Genomic DNA, 18,796 nt, shown 5'->3' with positions numbered 1-18,796 from the left:
TTAAATCTGTAATTTTAAAGAATAATCACCATCATTATCATCACCACTACAACAAGGTGTTATTGTATTATTATTGTTGTTATTATTGTCCCCGCCGAACGAGTTCGAGCAGGGGACTATGAAACGGGCTCCGTACGTGTGTGTGTCCGTGTGTCCGTCCGTGTGTCGTAGCGTCCGTCCGTCCGTCCGTCCGTCCGTGTGTGCGTCCGTGTGTGCGTCCGTGTGTGATCAAAATGTTCAAAATGCTACTCCTTCGCCATTTCTAACCCGATTTTGATTCTGTTTGCTTTATATGATAGCACTACATGGGAGCTTTGAAACTTCTATACAGAATTTCAGTTGTGACCTTTGACCTTGACCTTTGACCTATATTGTACATTTTGCTTCAAAATGCTACTCCTTCGCCATTTCTAACCCGATTTTGATTCCGTTTGCTTTATATGATGGCACTAGGTGAGGGCTTCAAAACTTCTACACAGAATTTTGACCTTTGACTTCTTTGACCTTTGACCTTGATTTTTGACCTAAATTGTACATTTTGCTACAAAATGCTACTCCTTCGCCATTTGTAACCCGATTTCAATTCCGTTTGCTTTAAGTGATGGCACTAGGTGAGGGCTTCAAAACTTCTACACAGAATTTTGACCTTAGACTTCTTTGACCTTTGACCTTGATTTTTGACCTGTATTGTACATTTTGCTACCAAATGCTACTCCTTCGCCATTTGTAACCCGATTTCGTTTCCGTTTGCTTTATGTGATGGCACTAGGTGAGGGCTTCAAAACTTCTACATAGAATTTTGACCTTTTGACTTCTTTGACCTTTGACCTTCATCTTTTTACCTGTATTGTACTTTTTTCTACTAAATGCTACTTCCGGCGGGGACATATATTACGCACCGCGTAATTTCTACTTTTCCTTGTTATTATTGTTGTTAATATTATCATTATTATTATTATTATCATTATCATTATCATCATTATTATTGTCATCATTCTTGTGATGTTATATGATCATGGACTGGTGATCAGTTGTTTGGCTCAGTCAGCAGCGCATCTGTCTCCCTATCCATATGACCTGTGTTCGATTCCCGAGTCTAGCTGAGCAATGTTGTGTGTAATTACAGTGTATACCGTCCCCTCTAGCAGAGGAAAAACACTGTCCCTTCAGCTTGTAAAGGACATAAAATGGAAGTCCCATGTGTGAAAGAGTCACAATTCATGCGTATGAAAGATCCTCTTTCTTTCATTCATTGCAGAGAGCTGGGTGCATTGAATTTGTTGGTATGGTCCACTTCACATCCAACTGGACCACATGAAAAACCGACCACATGTAGTGTAGCTGAATGTGGGCTATCCAGTCATCTTTGTAGATGGGGAAAAAGGTGAAGCAAAAAAGTTGAAGCAATGCTTAACAAGTTTCTTTCCTTGACAAAGTTTATAGAAGTGGATTGCTAATTGGTCATCTTCACCAAATATCAAAGTGATGTTTCTGAATCTTGACAAGTTTTCCTACCATATCTTCCCATTCCTCCTAACAGGTCTGTCTGATACTGTGGGATCACCATGGCTGCAAAGCGCCCTCACCAGGAGGTGGATTCCCACGACAGCGAACACTACTTCCAGCTGGCCCAGTACAAGGTGGTGACGGCCAACACTTTCCTGGACCACTGCAGCAAGCTGCACATCGAGTCTCGCCCGGGAAATGTCCGCAACTCTGGCATCATCTGCACCATTGGTAGGTCAGGAGGGCCTGCTGGTTCTAGTGGGAGAGAATTGGGATGAGCACAAGCTTTTATCCAAAAAACATTAGTGCCCTACACTCCTTACTCTGGCCATAAATGGTAATCTCGTTCTTGTCAGCATTTGATAGTTTGAAGATACAGCTGTAACTGGGACTTACTGAAAAGATCTGTGAAAGAAAACAAACCAATACCAATAGGATACTGAATGTATGTTGATTACTTTTTGTACTGAAAACTAAGAATTGGCAGCAAAGTTTTTGATTTACTTCATCGCTGTAATAGTCATCCCCAACATTTTGTTGAAGAAAGCAGTCTGGTGTGACTAGTATGGGATTTTAAGGTGTCCAGCAATAAGAAGTAGATACATGGTGAATAAGCTTGTCAAGGATTGTACTATTGTACAAGTGTAGAGTTTGGAACATTAGGCATGCTGAGTTTGTTAGTTTAATTAGTATAAGATAATGATGAAAATATTACAGAATATTCATTCTTGAGTGTGGACACACATACTCACACACACACACACACACACACACACACAAATTATTAACCCTTGCAATATGCACCGCACCGCGAAAATCAGTCTAGCTTGATTATTGTTTGGGGAACTCTTGCGATAATTTGCCCCGCGTGATGTGTATGAATGGCATGCGAAGAGACAAACAAGTTTATTAATCCCACAATCCAACTTAGCCATTCTAGGTTTGCACACACGGATGCTAGGGGTCATGCTCTGGTCACTTGTTTGGGCATGTGCAGTCTGGAGAAGTACTTCATTTGATTGTGTGTGTGTGTGTGTGGGTGTGAACGGTGGCAAATAAAATCAATTTTTGCATTGTGATTCAAAAACCGATAACTCCTGCGTGTGCATGTAGCTAGGAAGTTGCAGGTTTTAAGTTGGAGAGCATTATCAAACTTGATCGAACAATTAAAACACATCTTGAAACTCCCTAAAACTCATATCGAAATGACCTCTTCTTAAAGCCTTACCAAGATACATTGTATCATGCAAGAGTGGGATTAAACAGTGATATGCCACATGCTGAATTGAGCTGAGCTGCTGGTATTGTTTGATTTGTGCACAGAGTGTCTCATGAAGCATTCCAGGCATGCACAATAGACCATTGCTGTGGAACCAACCAAAGAAACAAATGAACACATACTTTAAAACAACAACAACAGATAGACAGACAGTTCAAATGTTTGTTACCTTGAATGATGGTTCCTTGTCATGTGAGGATATTCCAAAGTAAACAAGAAGTTGTTTAGAATCAAGGCATATATATTGGAAAGCACAGTGTCGGTAAAAATCTGCTGGAAGTTCTAGTAGACAAACAATATTAAGAAAACTGTGGCATTTTAAATAGCAGTTTCTCTGTTACTACAGTGGAAACTCGATATAACGAGATGGTCGGGACCGAGTCATTTTCCTCGTTATAGCCGATATCTCGTTATATCAGTAGGCATAAAAGAAGGCATAAAATAAAGACATTAATTTGCACATGTGGGACTACCCATCATATTTCAATCAGTACTGATAACTTGATATTGTGTGTGAGGGAATTACTCACCTTTATGGGTAAGAAGATGTTTTTCGCCAAGGAAATCCGGCATTCCAATATCAAGAATGTGTTTCTCATTAATTGTAGATGTTTGAATTTGTAAATTCATATAGCTTGCGATTGTATCAAGATCGTCTGTGGATTGGTATGTGGTTATCGTATGGGTGTGTGTTGTGTGGAAAGCTTGAATATGGTCTGCACAATGCTGTGTGTGTATGTGACACATTCTGTATGTACATTATGACTGCGTGTGTGTGTGAAGACGGGGAATTCCCTAAGTAGAAGGCCAATCACGGCATCAGATTGCCTCACACCTGCTAAACGTCATTCGATGATGTCATGTATACACATGGCCGTCCCACCACATTTTCTGCATACAGTGTGCATGCACACACACACTTCACACGTACAACATGCAGTGCTAGCTGGAGTGCACGGAAGAAAATGATTATGTGTGTACAAGACAGTTTTTGGCGCATCAAGCTTTACAATCTCGGAAGATGATAGCACAGGCGAAGTAAAGCTTTACCGAAGGCATTTTGCTTTACCTCGCTATAGCAGGTTTGATTTACTATGTTTTTCTTTGTTTGGAAGTCACAAAATCTATCTCGTTATAGCAGTTATTTCGTTATAGCCGATCTCGCTATAAGAGTAGCATTTTACATAGACTTGTGTGGAAGGAAATTTGGGACCGAGAAAATTTCCTCGTTATAACCGATATCTCGTTATAGCAGTGTTCGTTATACAGAGTTTCCCCTGTACTTCTTACTTTTCTCTGTTCTACTATGCATTCAGCAAAATGAGCCACTGAAAAGGGTCAGCTTGATAGGGAATTTTTGGCTCAAGATGCTTGGTATTTCTCTTGATATTTCTTCTTCTTCTTTTTTTCCTTCACAAAGCAGCACATATGGATTTAAAGATCAAGATTTTTTTTTTTGTCTTCAATGAAAGTAGATTTAACATGTTCACTTTACTACTCTACTGGTCAGGGAATGCTCTGTATTAATATGATCATTGAAAAATGTTGCCAGTTATGCACGGATTGTTGCAAATACCACTGAAATGTGACACTTTATCACCCAATGTCGGTTTGAATCAATGTTTACAGGAATATATAGTCCTTTATTACACAAGCACTTGACCAAAAGTGTGTCAAGTATTTCTGTCATGTTTGTTCATATATTGAACCTTACATTGTGGAGTGCAGATACTGGTTTGTTAATGATTTCTCAATTGCTATAATTACTTTTTTAAAGGTTTGTAAACAGTGTGTAGAGTGATAAAGTGATTATTGATGCTTTTATTCATGCCAAGGAGACTGACTCATGTTTTCTTTTGTGTGTAGGACCGGCCTCTCGCAGCGTAGAGACTCTCGGAGAAATGATCAAGAATGGAATGAACGTTGCTCGCATGAACTTCTCTCACGGAACCCATGACGTAAGACTGTTCTTTTCATGTTCTTTGTTGTTTCCTATGTTGTTGTTGTTGTTGTTGTTTACTTTTTTATTTGTTACAATTACTTTCTTGAGTAAGATAATTACTAAATTGCAAAGAGCCAGCCATTAATTTTGCCAAGGAAAGATGACATTTAAAAATCTTTGCATTTATTTTCCCTTCCTTTTTTCTCATAGTTGGTGCACTGTGTCAAAATGAGTCTGTTCAGATCGAAAGGCCAGGTCATGCGAAAAGTTGGCATAGGTTAAATATAATCGAGGAGAGTAAAACAGGATGGTGTACCAGTAAGGTCTGCTAGAGTACAACACCTGAGATGAGAATATCCACAAGACTGGTGTCTCTTCCTTTTACCAATATTATTTGTTGGTGTGCAGAAGTCTGCTATCATCATTGTACTGGTACCGGCAGTTATGGTGCTGCTCAAGTTTCTTGTGACGCTGTACCACCAACAGATGAAAGGAATATCTTATGGTGTCTGCATCAGGCCATGCCTGGGACTTAAATCATTCATTGGAACTGAAATACCTGTGTTGTGACCATATAATGAGTAGTCATTATGAAATAGATTTCAAAATGTGCAGTTTGTAATCATGATGTAGCATATGTAGCATTTGAAATGATGTGACTGACAATTGGTACTTTCAGACAGCATATTATGAAAGAAAATGCTAGTAGAATCTTCTTACGTTCGAAGTCAAATTTAAATTCTGTAAGATACAGTGTATGTTTGCTAGATAAGCAAAACTGTCCAGTACAACCAGAGTAAGCAGTCTAGTTACCTTAATAGAACCTGTTAGATGGTGTGCCTACCTTTAGAAGTAGTCATCGTGGCTCAGTGGATTAATCCACAGTATCTCAATCTCAAGGTCCGTGGTTCCAATCCGCTGGCAGCAGCAGTTGTACCCTTCATAGGCAAGGCACTTATTCCTCATTTCTGAGTCCTTTGGAGGGGACTGAAGCTATAGGTTGCATTGTAGCTTGCTCATGAGCCCCATAAATGAATGTTTAATTGCCACATGACATAAAATTATCACTTAATACGTAACAACAAATTGAGCATAGGGGAAAAGTTGCAATCATTTTCACCTTTCACCATCACCTTGTCATGAAACCTATGAGATAACTCAAATCCTGCCTTATGGAACAACATACAAATGTACGCAAAATTTGATCTTTTGCAAGTAGTCACCTCTATGTGGTCAATATTAACAAGTCCAACACGCAGCTACATCTTTCTTCTGGCATCCCAAGAACAGCCATGTTGTGGATTTTTTTTTCTCACCAATCTTTATTCCAGATATTCCTATTATGGTCCATTTTAAGTCAGCAGTACATGCACATTTGTTGAATGACGTCATGAACAAATAAGATCGATTGTTTTTGTGATGTGTGTATTTACATATTAATTTGTATTCAAGGGCCACTTCTCATGTGCTTGATGGCTTCATCAGGCCTAGAATCTGCTATAAAAAAAGAAATAATAAAAAAAGATGCAAACACCTGCACGCATTTTTTTAATAGTTGCAAAGCTTGTACTTTATTCATGCTGAGCTGTCAAGGAAATTTTGTATGTCATAAAAAATGAGAGGAAATAATGGGTTCCTTTTCAACAGTGTAAACAAAATTTCACTCATTTGCAAGCTATGGGGTCTGTCTTTTTGCAGTACCACCGGGAGACCATTCAAAATGTGCGAGAGGCAGAGAAGAACTTCAACATGTCTCGCTGCATCGGCGTTGCCCTGGATACGAAGGGACCAGAGATCCGTACCGGTCTGCTTGCTGGGGTGAGCTTTCTCTTTAACTGGCCTCCTACAGATTGTATCTCCCTGTGTCTCTGTCATCAAGTTTATGCAAGAGTATGCTGGACATGTCAGGAATGTTTTCCGGGAAAATTAATTCTCCAGTTCATGGGAAAGGAAAAGTTCTACTCCATGTATGTCATGTGTAACATCTTGATCTATCACATGAATAGATTTCCAAAGTATGCAGTAGTGGTATGATTGGGACAAATTGCGATGAGATTAGTGATGCTTCAACATGAATGTGGACAGTTGTTTGCCTTGTTTCACTTCACATTTTCCCTTTATTGTACAAACATAAAAATACTTACCGTGATTGTTCGTTTTTTTTTCTTCATCTGCTAACAAATCTCATTGCAGTTTAGTATACATGTATGCAGATTTGGATGTACAGTAGATTTAAACATGCTGTTGGCAACTGTAGAGCTACAGGTGCATGGTCTGGCTTTATAATGTAGTATTTCACACACTGAATAATTGCAATAATTTGAATTATGATGTCATACCATACCGATGAAATAAATGGTTTCCAGATATATGGTGCCTACTTCAAATCCTGTTGTTTGGTAACAGAGGCCTGTCATTGGCTGAATAATTCTTTAAGGGGATAGAGAAAGAAAAACAAATCCCATCAGAGGCAATTTTCTTTTTGTTATCTTCAACGACTACAATATGTTCCCTGTTATGGCAGTAAGTTTGAGTTGCTCTCTTGAGACCAGCATGTATATTATATGGGAACGCTGGCAACATTTTGCCAAATATAGGGAGATATAAAATCCATGTTCCCAGGTCAAAATCATCATACAGCCATTGTTTGACTGCTCTAGAACTAGACACAATGTCAAGTTTCTTTCCCTGTGTTTGGGTTTGTTTGTTTGTTGGTTGGTTTTGTTCAAACTGACTGTGGCATACAGCTGTAAGTTAAAGAGTTAAACCGACATTGGATTTATAAATCTGATTGTTTAGTGTAAATCTGGGGTGCATTTCATCAACGAGTTCGTCGGACGTTTTCACCGACAAATTTGCTATCAGCCAATCAGATGCAAGGATTTCAGTAGCTTTGAACAGTTGTCAGTATAAATCACCGACAAAAAGTTTCATGAAACGGTCCCCAGGGGGGCGTTTCATCAACGAGTTCGTCGGAGGTTTTCACCGACAAATTTGCTATCAGCCAATCAGACGCACGGATTTCAGTAGCTTTTAACAGTTATCGGTGTAAATCACTGACAAAAAGTTTCATGAAACGGTCCCCAGATTGTTTGTGTGAGACAGTCATGTCGGTGTTGATGACACTGTTTTCATCCACTTGTTTGGGTCACAGGGCGGATCAGCAGAGATCAAGTTGGAGGCAGGGAAGACAATCAGGCTCAGTCTGGACAAGGCTGACTCCGAGTCCGGCTCGGTGGAGAAGATCTACGTGGACTACGCCAACATGGGCAAGGTTCTGGACAAAGGTAGCACAGTGTTCATTGATGACGGCCTCATTGCATTGGAAGTACAGGAGATTGGTAAGAAAGCCTGCTTGACAGACCATTGTGTTGTGACGTGAGTTTATCTCATGTATGTTTCAATCTTGGCCTGCAATTCTTGAATGTGAGACTTCAATTCATTAGTGGGGACACTGCTTAACCCGTTGAGGACGAGTCCGGAGTATACTCAGGCAGGTGTCTATGGGAAATGCGCGTTGTAGCAAAATCAGTCCGTCCTCGACAGGTTAAATGCTTCATTCACCAAGCAGCATTTCAAGTCTGAAATATTATTATAAGTAAAAAAATGAAAGTTGTCAACCAAATCCAAGCCACATCATGGTGGCCTGTGTGTGGTACTGGTACATGGTTCACTTGACTAGGTTTATCTCTATATCATATCCATGGAGAAAAAGCTGATTAAATCCCTTTCTGTGCTCATGCAATATAAAGCTATGATTGTAACTTCAGCATTCCAAGCTGTTTCAGGGATGTTCAGCTCATTCCTCTCAAAACTTGGTCTCGATGAAAAGTTAGACAAGCTACTCAGATGAAGCAATAATGCAACAGTACCTAATGAATTCCAAGGTAATGCACTTTGGACTTATACAGTACTAGGAGGATTGCATTGACCTTCTTCATTGACTGAAGGTTTCTAGACATCCGTGCCAATTGGCAAAGAAACCACTCCAATGCATACATCAGTCAGTGACTAAGATCCAGTGAGGGTTGAGCAACCATCAAGAAAGAAGCTTGGTGAGGTGCAATAGCTGAAAGGAGTCAAGTTACTTAGATGGCTTTACAGCGTGATGTGATTAAGAGAGGATGTGATGGCATGATGATTGTATTGTCATGACATTTTAGTGGGGTCGCTTTCCAGATTGTTGACAATTCATAGAGTGTCTTAGTGTGGTTTAAAACGTCTCCGTTCATATCAAAGTTTGCATCACCTACAGAAGAGAGACGTATTGAAGACTGTGCTTGTTCACTGCTGGGAAGGGATGCACAATTACATATGTTTAGGTTATGCCATGCATATTCACACCTGTGTGTGTGTCTTACGGCCCACACTATTGTTTGGATGGAAAAAATGGGTACATGACAGAAATTAAATGAGAATAAACTTATGTCAATGATATGACCAAAAAAAAAAGTTTCTTGTCAACATTCTCAAAGCTCTCCCTCGCTCTCTATCATTTGTTACCTAAATTGTGTGAAACATACAATCAAGTACGCTCTGCATTTGAATGTTTCTGCTTCAAGAAAAATAACATATGGTTGATGATTGCAACAAACAGAATAATTCCCAATATCATTGTGTGAATAGTTTGTACATAAGTGGTAATATGTTGATTGAAGCTTTGTGTTTGATACTGAGTCAGTATTTTGTAGCGAACTGCTGAAACTTGGATCTTGAAGAAATGGTTTATGAACTCATTTTTACAGTTGTTAAAAGCATTTGTTAAAAGTTTATCACATCTAGAAGACTGCTGTCTATTCAGTGTTATCACCATGTTCAAAGACAAAACAGATTCATTAATCCATTTGTAGTTGGCCTTCCTGGATTGACATATACACTGTACTAATCAGCTGTATGATCGATGGTTCTCCTCTGCTTCTTTTCTGTTTTATCCTCTTGGGAAATGCTTGTAATGTGTAACAGGAGCCAGTTACTTGGACTGCAAGATTATCAATGGGGGTCTGCTGGGGAGCAGGAAGGGAGTAAATCTGCCTAATGCTGAGGTGGATCTGCCGGCTCTTTCAGAGAAGGACAAGGCTGATCTCCAGTTTGGGCTTGAGAATGAGGTGAGAACTCTTCTTTAATAGCAAGATTGATTCAAGGGCAAGAAAATATAATTTTTTATGGAAGTATGTTTTGTTTTTGTTTTTGCTTTTGTTTTTGAAACTTTGATGTAGCACTCATAGTATGTGCAATTTCTCAGCCTATTTAACAAGACTGTACGAGCTGAAATTTTCAGGATAGTTTTATTTTCGCAAATAGCCTTTAAGCCTCAAAAATAACAACAAGCGTATTATCGCTGGGGTGACAAGCCCTTGTATCTCAAATGTTGGTGATAAGGATTATTTTGGATTAATGGTCAGATAATCAGTGAAGTGATGTCCTGTCCAAATCCTAGCTGTCTTACCCCCAAAATGAAGCCACCATGGCATGTCAAAGGAAAGGTTATCCCATTTGATATAGTGCTTTGGCCACCATGTTTTTTTTTTGCTCTCCTGAACATTTGACATTTTTTAGATACGAGGTCTTGTCGCCCCAGGAGTGCTTGAATAAACAATTTCTGTAAAGGTTTAGCAATATGTGATATCTGCCCAAAGAATCTTGGCTAAATAAACTTTTTTCGAAGTAAATGCTGAAGGAAAAAACAGAAATATAGCACGTTTTCGTTATAAATAACAACCATTGCAGAGTTGTGCTGCAGTGTTTGTAGTCATTTAACAGTAAGACCTTATACCCATGCTCCAAAGCTCGCTGGCTATGTGCCTAGGGTATGATGACTTTTTCTTGTCCTCTCTGTGACCTGTCTTCTCAATTGTCTGGTAGTAGTCAGAGGTCCATTTCATAGAGAGGTTTTTAGCGAATGCTAGCTACAAGAATGGCAGTCAGCATAATCCGAGTGAAACACTACTCATTCTTGCATGTCTGCTTCTATTAGAAAAGCAACTCTTCTCTTTCTGCAATTTCTGTTGATTTATATTAAAAATTGGATTTAATTAGGGAGTAAACTCCTCAACCTTCATCTGAAGTTAATCTCCGTTTGGGCCCTGTCCCACAAAAAAAGTATGTAATTGTAAGCTACACTAATTCCAGTTTTCATGTTAAAAGATCCAATGCTCACAACTGATCAAACTTCGCCCACTGCTATGCAATTTTTGTTTGCAGTTGCCATGGTAACAACTGCAATTTTCACAACTGGTAAGTTGCAGCCCAACTGCTGTGCAATGTTTGGTAGGCTGTGATTGTGTTGTAATTTTTCAATGTGAAATGGATGCAATGAATGTCTGCACCTTTAATAAGACTCTGTAGGCCATGACAGCCTGTCTGGCTCTAGACTGATGACATTAACCTTTTCATGTGGTCTGCCCCCCTCCCCACGAAGGTCGAGATGGTGTTTGCTTCCTTCATTCGTAAAGCTTCGGATGTCTCCCAAGTGAGAGAGGCTCTAGGGGAGAAGGGAAAACACATCAAGATCATCAGTAAGATTGAGAACCAGGAAGGGCTGGCCAAGTAAGTCCTCCCAGATCCAGATTCATTCATTTTTAGCTCACCTGAGCCAAAAGCTAGAGGGAGCTATTCCTATAATTCATCGTCTGACATGCATTGCGGATTAACTTTTTACATAGCTTATTCTTGAAAACCCCTTGACAGATTAACACCAAACTTAGCAGGTAACATCCCTGGTGTTATGGAATCTCAATTTGTTCAATTGAACCAGAGATGCTCTGAGTAAATACTGGTATTAGTAATTCAAGTTTGTTTATGGCAAATCCAGAGGTGGCCCCCATGGGGCCACGACCAAATCTGGGGCCACTTACCACATTTTGATCTTCTCGTTGAGAAGACTTTGAAGGCATTATTGCCAGTGTGACAGAATATAACTGGCCACCATGCTTCCTAGAGCCCCCGCCTCCTAAATGTGCTATGTTTTTCCTATCTGTAAGAATGCGTGAAAGGAGAACTTGCTTTACTCAGATGAGTACTAGATCCACTGGGTCTCTTGTTTTATGTAGATCATATGTCATGGTTACAGTGTGACAGACGAAAGAAATTCTGAAAACATCACTCACTCTGAAAGCCCTCAAGACACTATTCTCCTACTACCAAAGCCAATACTTGTCTTCACTTCTGGTGCTGCTTAAATTGATGTTGGTCCATCTTAATCAGCTGAACTTGATATTCTGCTTGATTTATCTTTAAATCTAGCTTTTAGGTACAGTAAGCATCAAACTTTGATATGTCCCTTCTATGCCTATCCTAATTCTCAGATTTGATGAGATCTTGGAGGCCAGTGATGGCATCATGGTTGCCCGTGGCGACCTGGGTATCGAGATTCCTCCAGAGAAGGTCTTCCTTGCCCAAAAGATGATGATCAGCAGGTGCAACAAGATTGGAAAGCCAGTTATCTGTGCCACCCAAGTAAGGAGCAGCTTGGAATCATTCTGAAATGTTATTGTTTGATACCTCATGCAAATACTTCATAACATTACTAACATGTTTGGAGAACATCAGTTTGGGTATTTGATATGATGGGATAAGATTTTACAGATTGTACTATGCTATGTAATTCTACAAGAGAGAAATTGTTTCAGCTGTTTTGGTCAGAATTATTTTGTTTTGTTTTGTTTTGTTCAGCTGTACAACGTCTCACTGTATATGTTCTATTTTATCATTAGATGAATAATATTCCACATCCTCTATAACATGACGTGTTGAAATTCATGAGGTTGAGAGATTATGCCTGCAGAGAAAAGTGTACTTTAGCTAGAATGCTCTTATGAAAGTGTCGAGTTTCTTAGCGATTTATTATTACTGTCTTGAAAGATCAGAATTCAACCTTCTCTGCCTTTCTGGTGAGCAGAGAAAACTTTATTTCATGCCAGTGTGCAAACAAAGACACCACTATTGGTACTGATCCTTCAAAATTCATGTTTATCCCTGAATTCAAAGCTAGCTTTCAGAGCTATTCCAAAAATAAAAGAGGAGAGTATGCATACCATACCAATCCCTCCCTTCCCTCTGTCCCGACCTCCGGAGATAACCGCGCCTTCCTCCCCTCCAGATGTTGGAGAGTATGGTCAACAATCCGCGCCCCACGAGGGCTGAAACCAGCGACGTGGCCAACGCTGTTCTGGATGGAGCTGATTGTGTCATGCTGTCAGGGGAGACGGCCAAAGGAAAGTACCCTGTGGAGGCTGTGCGCATGATGCACAACGTGAGTACTCACTGCTTGCAGTAGTATTAAGGATAAGAATTAAAAATCAATGAACATTTTTTTTTTTTTTAATTCATTACTGGATATTTGTTGTTGGTTTGCAATGGGAAAAAAAAAACCTTTCTGTTTTAACACTAAATGTCATCTTTAAAGTTAAACAGGGAGAGATATTGCAATGCTTCTGCAATTACCCCATTGACCCAAACCAACCATGAGCACTTACCCCTCCCCCCCCCCCACACACACACTAAAAAAAAAATGTTCTGCATCCCCTGTTGAATTATTATAAGGCCAAAAAAAAAAAAATGTTGCATTGGCGTAACCCGCCCGACCCTAAAAATTCCGCCGACCCCATGTTTTTTTATTATTTTTTTTTGCTATCGATATCAAATATCTTGTTGATTGCGATCGCGATCGCACAAACCCGGAAGTGGAAACGGCTCTGGGGATATCGGATGTACGAGGGAGAGATCTAGCGCCTCGCATAAGCCTTCCTTGATCAGTACGTCATCTGTTTCCAACACGGACACGTACTCTAACAAGATTTATTCAGTGTATACGTAGCATTCAGACTGCGATGTATTGTGCACAGTTTTGCCATAGGTTTCTTGTGTGGAGAACTTACACGAATCTGTATATGTGGGACTGTAATAGAGATCGCCGTGTGCGATGAAAAGATCGTACATATGGGTCAATTTGCATCTATCTTATCTAAGTCAAAACAGTAAAATATGAAGTGAAAACATTCAGGATAGGGATTTCAACATCTTTAAATTCTGTGAAGGGGTATAATTCCAGTAATATCGGCCTCATAAATGATTTGTAGAATAGATGAACACAGCACATTCGGTGCAGCAGTAGTAACTGTTTACTGAGCTGAGCACGAGTTTTACACGTAAAGTGCAGATAGCAAAAAAAAAAAAAAAAAAAAAAAAAAAAATCCGCCCGACCGACCCTATTTGAAAATCTCATGTTACGCCAATGCAACAATTTTTTTTTTTGGCCTAAGATTAAAACAAAGTAATAAGTGGTTTCGTTCAAAGCTTGACGTAGTTTGCAAAATATATTGTAAAAGTGAAAGTTTTTGCTGTGTGAAAGTTTTCGCACGACCAGAGACTGTTGTGAAAATAAAAGCACATGAATATTCTTGCGTGTTATATGTACCACTTTATAATGTCTTGCTTCTGTGGAATTAGATATGTTAAATTCTTCTTAAGAATTCAAAAGATATCTCACGCAAAAATATCCACCTTAACAGTAGTTAACTCTGTGGTTGATTCAGAGCACAATGGGATGGTGTGATATGTTACATACAGTCATGCTAGGAAGACCAATTTTGTTTCTATCCCCTTACCCCCACTCCCACCCCCATCTCCAGATCTCTCGTGAGGCGGAGGCAGCTGTCTTCCACAGGCAACAGTTTGAGGAGTTGACCAGAGAGGTGGACATGCCAACCAGCGCTGGTCTGACGGTTGCCATAGCAGCCGTGGAAGCATCCTACAAATGTCTGGCTGGAGCCATCATTGTGCTTACAAAGACTGGCAGGTATGCTTACAAACTTGGCCTTAAAACTGGAGAAAACGACATTTTTGTGTGGTTTTTTTTACGTTATGGAGTGGTGTGTTTACAGCCGTCATAAGAAAGGAGAGTGTTGCTTAATTATTTTGTCAACTCTTCTTTTATAATACAGATGTAGCACAGAAAAGGGGGACATTGATTTTCATTTCTTTCATTCACTGTTCTTCTTTAGATTTTAGGCATGGTCAGACTGGCAAAAGATCGAGAAGTTTAAGATCGCGATCTGTAAGATCTCGAAGTTTTGCCAGTGTGACCACAAACTTCCCGCGAAACTTCTCGCGAAACTTCTTGATCTGTTTGCGGGCAGTGTCTCCGAAGGGCGAGATCATTGTCATGTACGGGTGTGCATTGTTATGTCACAATCACTTGCCATCGGATGGCGCACTCTTTCTTGCGCGCGTACGAATGGCCCAAACTTCGCAATCTTAAACTTCTCAATCTTTTGCCAGTCTGACCTCACGAATTTTAAGGGCCCAATGTTTTAACTTTTTATGGCACGTTTCTTTTTTGCCATAAATATTTACCCTTTTATATCTCTTTTTATCTGTTATATCTCTTTTTTTTAATCTTTTATATCCCATTCGCGTACAATTTCTTGTACGCGAATGGGCGAGACACATTATGGCACTTGCCTTGTTCTTCATCTATAGTGGGCAAAGGGCAACCTCAGTATATGGCCTTTCCACTGACAAAGCACTGTCAAGGGGTATGAACCAACTTTGGTAGACTTTGATATCTTACTACTGGTCAGAAAGAAAGCCTGTGCAATGGCTTATGTGGAAAAGATACCATGGTAATCAGCTTTACCATACTATCACCTCCAGCACTGTTCTTTCGTTTTCACAGATCAGCCCACATGATCTCTCGATTCCGTCCACTGGCGCCAATCTTGGCCGTGACGCGAAACAACTGCATCGCTCGCCAGATTCATCTCCATCGCGGCTGCTTCCCAATCCTCTACCCCCATCCGGAGGAGAAGGACCGCGTCTGGGCAGAGGACATCGACAAGCGCGTCAAGTACGCTGTGGAGACCGGCAAAAAGAGGGGCTTCTTCGAGGACAACACACCGCTCATCGTTGTCACGGGCTGGCGATCAGGACCAGGGTTTACCAATACCATGCGCATCATCTATTCATAAATGACACACCCCACCCCCCTCACCCCTCCCACCTTGTTTCGTGTCAAGCAGAACATTACACCCGGTACACCATTGTCTAATATTGTCAAAACTTTTATCTACATAGGAGTACAAATATTAATATATCTTATAAATCAAAGCAGGAAGAATTCTGCAGAATCCCCTTTTGTTCGTTTACATCTGGTAATCTGTTGTCTTTCGAAGAAGTGCACCCTTGTGTTATTATATATCTGCCAAACAAGCTATTTACACTTCCTCCAAATGCCATGGTAGGTGAAGTACCGGTATCAAAGGGCAGTTTGTTTTTATTCATGTCTACTCAAGAGGGAATTGTATGCCAATGCCTTCTCTATTCAGTGTATGACAAAAGATAGCAGGGTAGGCTCAGTGCAAGTTGTCCCATATTAGATTGGCATTTCAGAACTATAAATTAACAGAGGTTGTCATAGACAGTTGCTGTAAATACCAGCACTTCTTCATGAAATATATGTAGTTTCTTCTTTTGAAGTAAAACAGAAAAAACATGTGCTCACATATATATTTAAATCATCATTTGAGCCTGTAGAGTTAATACCTCATCTACATGGTGTCTTGCTCATTCACATTGCATTTGATGCATTGAGTCTTTTTGCTTGTAAGGATGCTGATGATGAGATGACTTGCCAGTGACTCTATGTCACAGACTCAATGGAGAAGGCGAGAAAATTTGACTTTGTGCCAAAGAAAAAGTGCTAGACACAGGATGCAGTGTTCCCCCCACAGCTATGCCAGCCAGTTACACATTGCGTAACAGTCTCACCGATACTCTGATGGCAATTAATCAATAAATGAATTTATTCTTACCTTTTTACCAGTTTTCCCCTTCTTTTCAGACAGTATGATGTAACAGTACGCTGAATGCAAAAATGAGTTTCATCCTGTGAATGGTTGGTGAACATAGCGAGAACATAGCGAGATTAAATTATGCAATTTATGAAGAGACATCTATTTGGGTGCTTGATTTGCAAGCACTCTGCGTGGTGAATATGCTTTGGGTTTTTAGTTGACGTGGTGTGAGATAGGGTAAGGTTTTTGTCATCACACTTTTCTTGGTTGAAATTTTGCGTTCTGATAATGGAGAGGTAAATGTCGTTGATAGATTGTGTTCAGTAAAAATGATCTAAAATTGTATAGCACAAGAAGAAGTGGCAAAGAGTGATATTTCAGTCAGTTTGTTGCTGTGCATGTTATTTTCAGCACGGTTAACTTATAAAACGAATAAAGTGAATGGTCAAGTCAAGCTTTTCCTTTCTGTTTGATGGAATGTGACCCTAATATTTCATCATGGATATGCCATGTGGGCATTTCTACACCACTCTTTGTTCAATGAAATTATGAAATCTTACAAGCCAGAATTAAAGAGATAGTTATGTATAAAATGATATTGATATATTGGTAAAATACAGTAGTTGTCTAAAAAGGGTCTATTTTTTAGATGAATGAGGTTTTCACTGTGTGCTTGTGTTGTTTTGTGCTACTGTACCCATGTTGGCTCGATGTCTGTTTCAATGCACACATTGCCTGCTATTAGAACTGATGTGAGCAATTTTTTAAAGCACTTTGAGTGCTGTTATATTTCATGTTATATTTTTTGTTTGTTTTGTTTGTTATTAAGTGATAAGTGGGACACTTAGTGCAGCAGTATTAGGCACATGATATTCATGTCTCGAATTAGAACAGTGTAATCATAAGTGCTGCATGTCGTTACATACTACCAGTAGTTGTTGGGAAAGAAATCTTTTTATCCCTCCACACAGTGAAAGCTGGCCACACTTAATGTCAAAATTAAACCTAGTAGTGCTGCTTTAATACTGTTCATGGTGGTATGTCATTCAACAAAAGAAAGTCAAAAAGTACTGTGGCTACGGAGTTCCAGTCTCATGTGTGTCAGGTGTAGGAGCTTCAGGCTTCATTTATGTCATGGTATGCAAGTATTTATGTGTTCTACATCCATTAATGAGACTGCCAGGGAGCCCAATCAGTAGCAGTGTCAAGACTATAAAGCTCTGTATGCACTTCTGTGGGATGAACAGCTGGGCGTTCTGTCTCTAGGTTGTCTGAAATCATAAATGTGAGAAATTTTAAAGCATGATGTGAGAGTTTGACTAGAGAAATTTTGTCACCTTTGGTCGCTATGTTGTGACCCCTAAAAGCTTGTTCCATTGTATTCGATATAATGGCCTATTAAATAGCATCTGATATAATAGACCTGTGATGGACAGATTGTATTGGTTTTGTCAGAGGCAATAAAAGCAGTGGTATGGACAGAGTGATTTGTGAAGCTGCATATTATATTTGGAGATATCTGATTTTAGCAATTGTGGGGAAATGCCCACTACAAACATGGCTTGGATCATTAATTTGTCCACATTATACAGTGCACTCCCATTATAACGAACACGTTTATGACGAAATTCCGGTTACAACGTAGTAAAATTCAGGGCCACAACATTCTCAACTCTATGTATTTTTATTGTTTATTCATTCGGTTATAACAAAATTTCGATATAACGAAAGAAAACTGCCGGTCCCGAGGACTTCGTTATAACGGGAGTCCACTGTACACACATGTACGCAGAAATCTTATTGGCATAGATGCAGAATAAATAATAAATACGAGCACATTCTCACTTTTCACCATTACAAGATTTTCCTAGTATACATGTAGTTTTGTAACATGCATATCCATGGCACAACTCACACTGTGTAGTGAGCTAACTTTGGAAGCACATAACATAACAAGATTTTGTTACTGCAAGAGGATTTTACTGCCGCAGTGTAATCGGTTATTATTTCCCTCACTTCCCTTGTTCATTGAGAGATTGAAAGAAAATGTTACTTCTCAATACACGTCTCAAGGATTTAGAAGGAAGCACGTGTACACATACACACACAAACAGGACGCTCAATGTTGGGCCTCGCCAACACACGAAGTAAAGGGGGACTTTGACCCTCACTGGCCTCAAACCCCCCCCCCCCCCCCCCCCCCCCCCCCCCCCCCCCCAAAAAAAAAAAAAAAAATACCACTGCCCTTGCTCTCTACATGGCATTTACACACACAGA

General features: G+C 39.8%; 1 protein-coding gene across 1 annotated transcript; it reads left to right on the top strand.

The window, feature by feature from the left end:
- The first annotated feature begins 1,533 nt into the window (after positions 1–1,533).
- On the top strand, positions 1,534–16,471 carry LOC139729196 (pyruvate kinase PKM-like). The gene is made up of 10 exons (XM_071640124.1): positions 1,534–1,737; positions 4,652–4,743; positions 6,426–6,545; positions 7,882–8,068; positions 9,690–9,832; positions 11,146–11,273; positions 12,032–12,182; positions 12,826–12,978; positions 14,357–14,523; positions 15,403–16,471. Exons 1-10 carry the CDS (start codon positions 1,566–1,568, stop codon positions 15,692–15,694), a joined length of 1,605 nt encoding a protein of 534 aa, XP_071496225.1. The 5' UTR covers positions 1,534–1,565; the 3' UTR covers positions 15,695–16,471.
- The last annotated feature ends 2,325 nt before the right edge of the window (positions 16,472–18,796 follow it).

The sequence above is a fragment of the Diadema antillarum genome, unplaced genomic scaffold (genome assembly GCF_040938485.1).
Source record: "Diadema antillarum isolate AM-2024a unplaced genomic scaffold, OU_Dant_1.0 seq00000225_RagTag, whole genome shotgun sequence".
Lineage (NCBI taxonomy): Eukaryota > Metazoa > Echinodermata > Echinoidea > Diadematoida > Diadematidae > Diadema > Diadema antillarum.
Note: the sequence above shows the minus strand (reverse complement) of the source record. Positions and strands in the feature narration are given on the sequence as shown.